General features: G+C 49.4%; 1 protein-coding gene across 5 annotated transcripts in view; it reads left to right on the forward strand.

Moving 5' to 3' along the window:
* The window catches only part of lama2 (laminin, alpha 2), a 607,521-nt gene that overhangs the window by 232,022 nt on the left and 362,083 nt on the right, over positions 1-13,416 (forward strand). For all 5 annotated transcript variants that reach the window (XM_038799795.1, XM_038799796.1, XM_038799798.1 and 2 more), the window contains exons 8-10: positions 2,111-2,289; positions 6,929-7,028; positions 7,122-7,282. In XM_038799795.1, the coding sequence (XP_038655723.1) occupies positions 2,111-2,289; positions 6,929-7,028; positions 7,122-7,282 (440 nt within the window). The remainder of the gene's footprint in view (positions 1-2,110; positions 2,290-6,928; positions 7,029-7,121; positions 7,283-13,416) is intronic.

Here is a 13,416-nt window from a genome sequence, read left to right on the forward strand (position 1 = left end):
ACTCCCACTCCCTGTCGGGGAGAGTGCAGACAATCAAGGTGAACATACTGCCAAGATTCCTCTTCCTGTTTAGATCCATTCCGATCTTCATCTCCAAGGCCTTTTTCCAAAACGTAGACAGTCTAATCATGGCGTTTCTGTTTGTGTGTGTGTGTGTGTGTGGGGGGGGGGGGGGGGGGGGGGGGGGGGGAAGAACCCGAGAATTCCCAAACAGACAGAGGGCCTGGTTCTGCCAAACCTAAAATACAACCACTGGGCAGCAACGGCAGAAAGAGTGAGGGGATGGGTACATGAACCCGACACAGATTGGGTACAAATGGAGAAGACACCCCGTAAAGGAACAACCCTCCAGGCCCTGGCCACAGTAGCACTCCCAACCTCTTCAACAAGATACCAAACGAGCCCAATTGTAGCAGCCATGCTGGGAACGTGGACCCAGCTGGGACAACACTTTGGGATAGCCAAAATGTCCCCTATGGCTCCCATATGCGGGAATCACAGATTCTCCCCAGCCATGCTGGATACAACCTTCAAAAGATGGAGGCATGACGGGGGCATATTGACGGTCGGGGACTTCTACGTAGGGCACAGACTGGTAACTCTAGACGAACTGACAAAGAAGTGGAGGCTAGTAAAAGGACAGGAAATGAGACACCTCCAAATAAAACACTTCCTCCGCAAAGAGACGGTAGGATACGCCGGGGCCCCAGAAACCACACTACTAGAGGACCTGATAGGCACAAGCAACATGGGAAAATATATTGACAGCTACTGGACAGAGCCCGGACTCCACTAGACGAGACCAGACATAAATGGGGGGACAAACTGGGGACAGAGGTAGGATGGGGACTCTGGAGCGAAGCACTGAGCAGGGTGAACTCCACTTCCTCCTGCGCAAGGCTAAGCCTGATGCAGCTCAAAGTGGTGCACAGAGCGCACCTGACCAGAACCCGAATGAGCAGTTTCTTCCCGGAGGTGGAGGACAAATGTGAGCGGTGCCAGAGGGGCCCGGCCAACCACACCCACATGTTTTGGGCTTGCCCTAAACTTGCTGGGTTCTGGACAGCCTTTTCTGAAGCATTGTCCAAGGTTGTGGGGGTGAGGGTGAAGCCATGCCCAATAGTGGCAATCTTCGGGGTATCGGAGCAGCCAGAGTTACACATGGGGAAGGGGGCCAATGCCCTCGCTTTTGCTTCGCTAATCGAACACCGGAGAATCCTCCTCGGCTGGCGATCGACATCACCACCCAAAGCTGCAGACTGGCTCGCTGACCTCTTGGCGCAACCCGGGGGGTGGGGCGGGGGGTGGGGGGTGGGGGAGGAACCATAGACCGATCCAGAGGGAAATGAAATGCACATAGGGTCAGTTAAACGAAGGACAAACTAAACCTCTCTGTATAATAAAGGAAATTAGCGCGGGCGAGATAAATGTGATGTGTGTATATATATACAACTGCTTATAAATATGGGAAATGCCAATAAAAAGATTTATAAAACAAAGGAAAAAAGAAAATGATGGAGGGCGGAAAGGGCTGACACAGGAACCCTGGCCACCAGCAGCAGGAGGTCAATTAATAAGCCAATGGACATCTACTTTCTCTGAGCCACTTAACAATTAATGAATCAAATGGAGGTAGCAAGGCTTTCTTGTGCCCGTGGAAGGCTACCAGGAAATCCTGCCTGTGACCGATCGACGGACCTGACATTGGGCATGGGTTGGCAGCTGAAAGCCACCCTCTGCCCTTGCCTCCGAAACCCCTGCCATTCTTCTCCCACATCTCTCATCCTGTGATCACCATCTGCTCTTGACTTGCCTTTGATATGTGAGCCCACAATGTTCCTGGACCTCTGGTGGGTGCACTGTCACCAGCTGCCATCATTTTTCTCAAGATGGGGTGGGCAGGAAGACCAGAAACTGATGCCACCTTTCTGCACATCCTAGTGACTGGACCAATAGCACAACTAGCCAAATTGTGAAAATAGAGCATTTCTGCTGTTATGTGAGAAGTGCTTTTGAAAAAGAATTAATGATCCAAGGGAAAGTATTGTATAAAAATTCCATAATTTTGTGACATTATTTTGTCTTACTAAAGCAACGTTTATAATTTCAGAATGCAATTGCCATGGACAAGCTAAAGATTGCTACTATGATCAGAATGTAGCAAACAGGAGCCAGAGTTTAAATATACAAGGAGAGTATATTGGTGGTGGTGTATGTATTGGCTGTGCTCACAATACAACTGGGATAAATTGTGAGACCTGCATTGATGAATACTTCAGACCGGAATGGGTACAGTAACAAAGATTTTTTTTTCCCGTTTGCTTGTTTCCCCTCAAATCTGACAATTCCTACATGGATAATGTTTCAGGTACATTTAAAACAATTTTCCATAGCAACACTATGGTGCCCGTGGAAGGCTACCCAGGAAATCCTGGGTAGGTGCCCAGGATAGGTGCCCCACCTACAAATAGATGCAAAACTAACATGCAAACTAACAAAAGTGGTTATCCATTTGTCATAATATTTTATTTATATAAATAGATGTAGATAGGAACATAAACATTTATTAGGTGGGTTTTTCCGGTTGTTCAAGCTTTTGTTTTGTTTGTTCTCAACAAAAATACGGGACTGGGTTAAAAACTTCATTTATGTTAACTTTTCCGTATTTTAAATTAGAGGTAACACACAAGACCGCATATAAGTGGCTCAATGGACTTGCCACATCCAGTGCATGTCAAGAAATTATGGGCACACGACTCACAATATTTTGTGCTTTGAAATCAATGGACAGCAATGTGAAGCTTTGCAAACTTTACTCATTTGAGTAAAACTCCATTCCTCATTTCTTCCTAGCCATCCATCCCTTTCACCAGATGCTAGTTATTTGTGGTTGGGGTTGGGGTTGGAATTTAATGCCCTACACCGAAGGAAGTTTGAAAGTGGGGAGTATTTAATCAGCTGCGAGGGTGCTGGGTCGGGCCTGAGTGCCTCTGCCTCAATTCAGCTTAAAGCAGGAATGCTCATGGAGAACTTTCCCACCCACAAACTAATAACGGCACTTAAACAGGAAATTAATGTTTATTTAAGGGCCTCATTATGTCACCCTTGGTATTCAACCATTAGCCTGCTAACCCTCAGAGCAAACCTTGTCATAGTTGCTTTCGGCTTCCAAGGGTGGGGGCTTTGGGGTCCTTCATTGTCAAGCACTGAGTGTATGAACAAAGGGTCCGGAATCCGGAAGGGTAGGAGTATCACTGAGAGGTACCCCACTCGCTCATTCTTCCGACCTCCCCACACACTCCCCACCCCACCACCCCCCCCCCCCCACCCCACCCCACCCCGCGATGGCCCGACGCCGACTTAAAGAACGGCGCGAACCACTCCGGCGTCAGGCCAACCTGAAGTTGCGGAATCCTCCGCACTTCTGGGGGCTAGGCCGGTGACGGACGAGTTGGCTCTGTGCCAGCCTGCGTCAAAGGGCCGGCGCGTGTTAGCGCATACGCAGAACCGCATGTGTGGTTCTGTGCATGCGCAGACTGACTGGCGTATTCTAGCGCATGTACAGGGCGGTGTCATCTCCGCGCCGGCCATGGTGGAGCCCTACAGGGGCCGGCGCAGAAGGAAGGAGTGCCCCCATGACACAGGCCCGCCCGCAGATCAGTGGGCTACGATCATGGGCCAGGCCACTGTGGGCCAGATCCCCCCGAGGACCGCACCAGCCAGGTCCCACCATGTGGGACCATGTCCAATTCACGCCAGCCGGAATGGCGAGAAAACAACGGCTGCTCGGCCCATTGAGGCCCAGAGAATTGCCGGGGGAGCCGCTACCAACAGCCCGGTGACTGGCTTGGCGTGATCCCCGCCGCCGCCCGGAAAGTGGCGCCAGAGAATACTGCAGCTGGCGTCGGAGCGGCGGTTGGGATTCACCCCCCCCCCCCCCCACCCAGGGGGTGGGGGGGGGGGGGGGGGGTGTTGGAAAATCACGCCCTCGTGTCTGCATGGGTTTCCCGCCCTCGTGTCTGTATGGGTTTCCTCCGGGTGCTCCGGTTTCCTCCCACAGTTCAAAGATGTGCTGGTTAGGTGGATTGGCCACGCTAATTTGCCCTTCGTGTCCAAGAAGGTTAGGAGGAGTTATTGGGTTATGGGGATAGGATGGAAGTGAGGGCTTAAGCAGGTCGGTGCAGACTCGATGGGCCGAATGGTCTCCTGCACTACATGTTATATATTCTATATTCTCTGAACCGCCTCCAATTAAATAATATATTTCCGAAAACTGCTCACAGTGCTCCAGATGTGGTCTCACAAGTACCTTTTCCAGTTACAGCAAGACTTCCCTGCTCTTGTAGTCCAACCTCCTGAAATAAGGGGCAACATTCCATTAGCCTGCCTAATTACGTGCTGCACCTGTGGGCTAGTTTTCTGTGTTTTATGCACAAGTTCCCCCAAGTCCCTTTATGTTGCAGCTTTCTGCAGTTATTCTCCATTTAAATAATATTCTGTTTAATTGTTCTCCCTTCCAAAATGAACAACTCACATTTCCCACTTTACACTCCATTTGCCGACATTTTGCTCACATACTTAACCTATCAATTGCTCTGAACAAACTGTTTGTATCTTTCTCGTAACTTGCTTTTCCATCTATTTTTGTGTTGTCTGCAAATTTGGCTACAGTACATACTTCCTCCAAGTCATTAATATATATTGTAAACAGTTGTGGTCCCAGCACTGATAACTCTGGAACCCCACTGATACATAGAATCATAGAATTTACAGTACAGAAGGAGGTCATTCAGCCCATCGAATCTACACCAGCCCTTGGAAAGAGCAACCTACTTAAGACCCACGCCTCCACCCTATTCGTCCTTTATCCCCGTAACCCAGTAATCCCACCTAACCTATTTTGGACATTAAGTGCAATTTAGAATGGCCAATCAACCTAACCTGAATGGCTTTGGACTGTGGGAGGAAACCGGAGCACCCGGAGGAAACCCACGCACACACGTGGAGAACGTGCAGACTCCACACAGACAGTGACCCAAACCGGGAATCGAACCTGGGACTCTGAAGCTGTGAAGCAACTGTGCTAACCACTATGCTATCATGCTGCGAGGTCGCCAACCTGAAAAAGGGCCCCTTATTTCCCCACTTGTTGTTACCTGTCCATTAGCCAATTCTCTATCCATGCCAATATACTACCTCCAACAGTGACCTGGGTCGGGATTCTCCCCTACCTGATGGGGTGGGCGGTCCCGGCGCCGAGGAGTAGCATGCACCACTCTGCCGTCGGGCCGCCCGGAAGGTGCGGAGGGGGGCTAGGCCGCCACCAGCAGGGTTGGTGCCACACCAACCGCCGCGGAAGGGGCTTGGCGCCGCTGCAACTGGCGCCGAAGGGCCTCCGCCGGCCGGCGCAAATTGGCGCGTGTGCGGGAGCGCCAGCGTAAGCTGGCGCCATCCCAGCGCCTGCGCAGGGGGGTTCGTCTCCGCACTGGCCATGGCGGAGGTCCACAGCAGCCGGTGTGGAGGGAAAGAGTGCCTCCAAGGCACAGGCCCGCTCGTGGATCGATGGGCCCCAATCACGGGCCAGGCCACCGTGGGGGCACCCGCCGGGCCCAGATTCCCCTGCGCCTCCCCGAGGACCCCAGAGGCCGCCCGCAGAGCCAGATTCCGCCGGTAAGTACCAGGTCTAATTTACGTCAGGGGGAACGGTCTAAAACGGGTGGCCACTCGGCCCATCGCGAGCTGGAGAATCGCCGGAAGGGACCGCTATCGGCGGCCGCAGACTGCGCGGCGCAATTCCTGCCCTTGCCAAAACCCCTGTGCCGGAGAATTCGGCAGCCGTCGGGGGCGGGAATCACGCCGCCTCCCGGCGAATCTCCGGCCCGGCGAGGGGTCGGAGAATCCGGCCCCTGGACTATTCACCGAGCATTTTAATTCCGTTAATTATATCAACCAGGAATGATACACTAACAATCTGTAGTGATGGTGACAAAATTATTAAATTGATATTAAAAGTCCACCTAGTTCGCTGATATCCTGTAGAGAAGCAAATTTAGGAATATGTCTTGAGACCCACAACAATGTGGCTGATTGTTAGCTGGCCGTTGAAATGGTCCAGCAAAGCACTCACTTGTTATGGATGGTTCTTAAATGCTGACCTTGCCAATGATGCCCACACCCCATGATTGAAAAATAAAAAGATTGGTGCTTCTCTCAACCTCTGAAAATGACAGGAGAATACAGTGTGGCATAAATGCCAGAGACGATACGATGGAACAGGTGTCCCCGATTACCTGCCACATGCCTGCCTGAATAACAGTACAAATTTACTGAGAACATAGAACATAGAACAGTACAGCACAGAACAGGCCCTTCGGCCCTCGATGTTGTGCCGAACAATGATCACCCCACTTAAACCCACATAACCCGTATGCCCGTAACCCAACAATCCCCCCATTAACCTTACACTACGGGCAATTTAGCATGGCCAATCCACCTAACCCGCACATCTTTGGACTGTGGGAGGAAACCGGAGCACCCGGAGGAAACCCATGCGCACACGGGGAGGACGTGCAGACTCCACACAGACAGTGACCCAGCCGGGAATCGAACCTGGGACCCTGGAGCTGTGAAGCATTGATGCTAACCACCATGCTACCGTGAGGCCCCAAAAGAAGGTGCCAGGTTTCCAGGTATTCCATTGTAACCAAGAGGATCAAATATGAAATGTGGCAGCTGCCAACTCTCATCCATTGCAAGTAAATACCACTTCCTCCAAAACCTTTTCGTTCAGCTAATTGGGTGCTAGAACAGTCAAAATTGGCACTGTGGTACAAAGTACAAATCACACAAATCATATTGCATAATATTATGGAAAAAATAAAGACTTCATTTTTTTTTGTGAAACGTTTTCTTTCACTTTTTTTTCCAGGTTTCCCCTTTTGAACCAAATCCATGTGCACCTTGCTTGTGCAATATAATTGGGTCCCTGTATAAAAAATGTATTAAGGATATCAAACACATTGAAGGAGGTAATGTCTTTATGAAACATATATCACATTTCTGTTCAGCAACACTGTGAAGTGCTTGGATTTTAATACAGCAAGTTCTCATTATCATTCTAGGTCTGCTTCCTGGGTCCTGCCACTGCAAGACTGGTTATGGTGGAGATAAATGTGACAAATGTGCATTTGGTTTCGCTGGCTATCCTAATTGCATTCCATGTCGCTGTAGAATTGATGGCAGCTTGAATGTTGATCCGTGCATTGGACCATGCACTTGCAAGGTAGCATCCTGTTTATCCATAACTAAAATCACTGCTTTAATTGGCATTCCATAGAATTATAGATTAATTGGGATAAAACATTAATTTATTTACAATGTTTACTGTATCAAAATGTGTTTTTGTTTCTCTTCAGTTGAACATGAGAAAAGTATGTACTATCCACCAAATCATTAAGAGTTGAATGTTAATAAAATGTAAGGATTAATGAGGAGTAAAAAATGTTTTCCGGGCTTCTGGGCCGCTCCTGGTAAAGGCTTATAATGAATCCAAGGAGCTGGGAGTGCTCCCCCCAACATTATCGCAGGCATCGATTTCCCTTATTCTGAAGCGGGATAAGGATCCAGAGAGCTGTGGATTGTATAGGCGGATCTCTCTTTTAAATGTGGATGCAAAATTGTTGGCAAAGATCTTGGCCACGCGCATAGAGGATTTTGTCCCGGAAGTGATAGGGGAGGACCAGATGGGATTTGTGAAGGAACATCACCAGATGTCCAACATGAGACAGCTCTTAAATGTGAAAATGATGCTAGCGAGGTTGAGGTGATGGTAGCCATGGATGCAGAAAAGGCCTTTGATCGGGTAGAGTGGAAGTACTTGTGGATTGTCCTGGGAAGGTTTGGGCTCGGACAGGGATTTGTTGACTCGGTCTGGCTGTTATATCAGGCACTTTGGCGAATGTATGGACCAACCGGGTCTGGGCAGAATATTTTAGTTTATGTAGGGGGATGAGACAGGGGTGTCCACTCTCCCCACTACTGTTTGCCCTGGCCATAGAGCTCTTGGCAATGGTGCTTAGGTCATCGAACAGTTGGTGGGGATAGTGAGAGGAGGGGTAGAGCATAGCGTTTCACTCTACGCGGACGACTTGCTCCTTTACATAGCAGACCGGTTGGGGGGGAATCACTGGGATCATGGAGATATTGGAGGAATTTGGTTGGTTCTCGGGCTACAAATTAAACATGGGTAAGAGTGTGGTGTTTGCAGATCTAGGCACGGGGGCAGGAGAGGAGACTGAGGGAGTTAACGTTTAAAGTGGTGGGAAGGAGTTTTAGGTACCTGGGGATTCAGGTGGCAAGGGACTGGGGTCAGCTCCATAAGTTAAATTTGGGCAGTGCGGTTGAGCAAATGAAAGGGGACTTCCGCAGGTGGTACATGCTCTCGCTGTCATTGGCGGAGAGGTTACAGACTGTGAAGGTGACAGTCCTCCCAAGATTGCTATGTTTGTTTCAATGTCTTCCAATTTTTATCCCCAAGGCATTTTTCAGCAAGATGAATGCGGTGATCTCGGTATTGTTTGGGCTGTTAAGGCCCCAAGGGTGAAGAAGATCCTTCCAGAATGAGGGCGTGGGGTGGGGGCGTGGCCCTTCCGAATTTGATTATTACTGGGCGGCGAATATATCGATGGTTAGAGAGTGGGTAGTGGGGAGGGGTCGATGTGGGAGCGAGTGGAGGCGGCATCTGTAAGGGTACGAGTTTGGAGGCTTTGGTAACGACACCTCTGCCATTGTCGATGGCTCGCCACTCCACAAGCCCAGTGGTGGTGGCAGCCCTGAAGGTGTGGGGGCAATGGAGGCAGCACATGAGACTGGAGTGGGTGTTGGTGTGGTCACCGATCTGTGACAATCACCAGTTCGCTCCAGGAGGGCTTGTTGGGGGCTTTAGGAGGTGGCAGTGGGCAGTGATTGAGTGATTTGGTGATCTCTTCATTGAAGAGGGTTTTCCGAGCCTGGAGAGATTAGAAAAAAAAAGACAAAATGATTTCAAAAGTATGAGCTTAGTTCCTAGATTTCCAATATTTTTGTTAGTTTGTCTGTTCAAAAAGGCAAGTTGAAGGGCATATTGCTCTTAAATTTGTTATTGTTTACTTGCTCATCTCAAATAAATTTGTTTCACCGTTTTAAGCTTAAAATAAATTTTGAAAATGTGATACAGTATTTGCCAAGGTGCAGCCTGAGGCAAAGGATAGGTTCAATGATTATAAGTGATTAACAAACAAAATTTCTTGTTCTGTTATCTGAGGCATGTTAGTAAAAGATACCTTCCTTCTCAAAGTTAAGATCATCTTGAAGAAACAGAGAGTTATATCTTGCCCATGAGAACGATTAAAGATGCAAAAAATTAGAATTAAAGAAAGATAGAAATAATCCAATTATCTAACAGGAGTGTGTCATAATATATACCAATATATCACGGTGCAGACTCACACAGATGGACACACACAGGGACCAATAAACATGTACAAACACCGCAGCCAATCACCAGTTAGAATACACACACTATAAAGGCAGAGGGCACCACGGTTCCCGCTCATTCTGGGTGCTGCCTCTGAGTGTAACAAGAACTCATCCAGCCCAGCACAGACTCACAACAAGTGCTGAGAGAATCAACTGGTTCGGACAAAGCTTAGGTCTCTAGTTCAAGTTAGCATTATTTAGACCCACAGTCATCGTGTGTTAGTTAGTTAGAAGTAGTAAATAAAATTGAGTTGAACCTTCATCTGTGTTGGAAGTGTCTGTTCATCTCTCCAGCCTACACAAGCCAACACATCAGAGTGTGGGGGGAGATGGATAAAAGTAGGGTGGAAGGAATTTAGGAGGTTCATACTTTTTTGCCTATAATAGCATAAGTGTTCCAAAGTAACATAAAGCTTGAGGTTTCAATGCTGAATTTTCTCGGTCCCGCAATTTTGAGCCTTTCATTAAAGATAAGGAATCCATTGAAAAGCGTGAAAACTCTTTGCTCTTCATCGTATTGTCTTAACGCCTGATTGCTTGGGACATATTCAGGCTAACCTTCTCAACAGTTTATTCGGACTTGTCTGCATTCTGTGGCCTTCAGCTGGGTGTCTCTGATCTCCTAGGGTTTGCTTGCAGGGGCCCATAGGGAATATGGAATTGATGAGGAGTATGCTTCCACCTCAGATGAGTGTCAAATGATGCCCTTAACCTGGTTGACTGGAGCACGCGACAGTGTTTCAGCTGTGATCGGACTTTTCCATAGCATGTACTCCATTGCAGAGTCAGAGTGCATGTCTTAGCGGGAAATGCTGTATTCTTGCTGGGGCCGTAGCAATTGCTTTAGAGTTGAGGGGAATGACCAGAAGTTTATGGTCCACATCAATCCTGAATTGCAAGCCCATTAAGTAATCAGAACTTATCACAGGCTCATGTCGCTGCCAGTACTTCTTTCAATTATTGCATAAATTCTTTCAGGTTTGGTAATGATAGAGAATCTTGGCTGGCACGGCAGCACAATGGTTAGTACTGCTGCCTCACAGTGCTAGGGATCTGGGTTTGATTCTGGATTTGGGTGACTGTGTGACATTTTCTCCGTGTCAATATGGGTTTCCTCCGGATGCTCTGGTTTCCTTCCACAGAACAATGATATGGTGGATTGGCCATACGAAAATTCCCCCCTCAGTGTCCAAAGATATGCAGGTTAGGTGGCTATGATCAATGTGTGGGGTTATGGGGTGGGGTCGGGGGAGTGGTCCTCGGTAGGTGCTCTTTCGGAGGGTTGGTGCAGACTCGATAGACCCAGTGGTCTCCTTCTGCATTGTTGGGATTCTGTGGAGTCTGAACTAGTTTTCTCCTGCCATCCTCTGGATCTGCAGCAAAACAGCTCCAAGCCCTGCTGCTGGCATAGCAGCCGCTACTATTGATTTTTTATAAATGTATTTTATTACAAGCATGTATCAAAACGGATTACAGCGAACAAAGATCCTGGGAAACATACTTCCCAACAATCAACTATACAGTCTGTACAGATTTTCCCCTTTTTCGCCCCCCTTCCCCCGTAACGAACAGCCCCTCAAACACATTCACAAACATCCCCACCTTTATCGAACTCCCCCGCTGAGCCCCTTAACTCATGCTTTATCTTCTATAACTGCAGGAAGTCATACAGGTCACCCAACCATGCTGCTACCCCCGGTGGCGATGCTGACCGTCACTCCAGTAAAATTCGCCGTCGTGCAATCAGAGAGGCCAAGGCCATGGCATCGGCCTACCCCGTCCCACCCCCCCCCCCCCCCCGTCCTACCCCCCCGTCCCACCCCTCTCCATGAGTTCCGGCTTCTCTGAGACCCCAAATATCGCCACCATAGGATCCGGGTCCACATCCTCCTCCTCCACTATCCTGGCTAAGATCGTGAACACTCCCGCCCAGAATCTTCACAATTTTTCACAACCCCAAAACATATGCGCGTGATTCGCTGGCCTCCGCCCACAACCCTCACACTCACCTGCTACCACATGAAAGAACCCACTCATTCTCGCCTGAGTCATATGCACCTTGTGCACCATCTTAAACTGTATCTGGCTCATCCTTGCACATGAGGAGGTCCCATTTACCCTACGCAGTGCCTCACTCCATGCTCCCCAATTGATCTCCCCTCCCAACTCCGCTTCCCATTTCTCCTTGATCTTCACCACCCACTCGCCTCCCTGCTCCCCCAGCCACTTGTATATATCCCCAATCTTTCCCTTCGACATCCGGGAGCAGCAGTCGCTCCAGCAGGGTGTATCCCGGCAACCTAGGGATCCCCCTGCAGACCTTCGAGCAAAGTCCCTAACCTGCAGATACCTGAAATCACTACCCCTCAGCAGCTCTGCCCTCTACCTTAGCTCCTCCAGACTTGCGATCCCTTACTCCAAATACAGATCCCTTACCTTGACCAGCCCCACTTCCCTCCACCTCCTGGATACACTATCCACCCCCCCCCCCCCCCCCCCCCCCCCCCCCCCCCCCCCGGCTCAAACTCATGATTCTCATACAGCGGCATTAGCACCGACATCCATTCCACCCTAAAATTCCTCCTCAACTGATTCCATATCTTCACTGTGGACCACACCACTGGGCTCCTTAAATACCTGCTTGGAGCCATTGGCAATGCTGCCATCACCACAGTCCTCAAACTATACCCCTTACAAATTTCCTCCTCCATCTTAACCCACTCTACCCCATCTCCTTCCCACCACTGTCGTGCCTTGTCCACATTCGCCGCCCAATAATAATGAAGCAAGTTCGGCAATGCCAATCCCCCTGCTGCCTCTGCCTCTGTAGCAGAGTTCTCCCTCGGCATCTTCCCCACCCATACAAAGTCAGAATTGATTGTGTCCACTTTCTGAAAAAAGGCCTTTTGTTACAAAGATCGGGAGAGCTTGAAAGATAAACAAGAACCTCAGCAGAATATTAATTTTCACCACTTGGACCCCTCACTGCTAGCGTTAAATGCAGTGTATCCCACCTCTTAAGATCATCCCTAGCCTCCTCCACGAGCTCATTTATGGAGCCCCGTACATTCCCTCGCTACCTGAATCCCCAAATACCTAAACCTATCCCTCGCTACTGTAAATGGCATCCCCCTAAATTAGCCCGCTGTCCCTGCTCATTCACCAGGAATAGCTTGCTTTTCCCTACGTTCATCTTGTACCCTGAGAACTGTCCAAACCTCCCCAGCAGGCCCATAATCCTTCCCATACTCTCTAGCGGATCTAAAACATACAGCAAGAGGTAATCGGCATAGAGTGAAACCCGATGCTCCCTCTGACCTCTCATAATCCCCTGTCACTCTGCTGACCCCCTGAGAGCCATCACCAATGGCTCTATGGCCAGCGCAAACAGCAGCAGTGACAGCAGGACCCCTGCCTCGTACCCCTGTGTAAGTCAAAGCTTTGTGAGCTCATATAATTCGTCCTCACCCTCACCTTGGTGCCACATACAGCAACAGTACCCATGCCACAAATCTCGGCCCAAACCCAAACCTTCCCAAAACCTCGAACAAGTACCGCCGCTCCACCGATGAAATGCCTTCTCTGCGTCCATGGACACAACCACTTCCGGTACCGGAGCCCCCGACGGATTCATCACCACATTCAACAGCTGTCTTCTGTTACTCGTGAGCTGCCTGCTTCACAAAGCCTGTTTGATCTTCTGCCACCACCCCGGGGACACAATCCTCCATCCTCCCCGCCAACAACTGAGCCAGTACTTTCACATCTGTGTTGTATAGTGATATGGACCTAGACGACCCATTTTCACCGGGTCCTTCCCCTTTTTCGGAATTAGTATGATTACCCCCTGCGTCATGGTCTCCGGCAATTCCCCCTTCTCCAGTGCTTCATTAAATGCCC

Source organism: Scyliorhinus canicula, chromosome 6, assembly GCF_902713615.1.
Source record: "Scyliorhinus canicula chromosome 6, sScyCan1.1, whole genome shotgun sequence".
Classification (NCBI taxonomy): domain Eukaryota; kingdom Metazoa; phylum Chordata; class Chondrichthyes; order Carcharhiniformes; family Scyliorhinidae; genus Scyliorhinus; species Scyliorhinus canicula.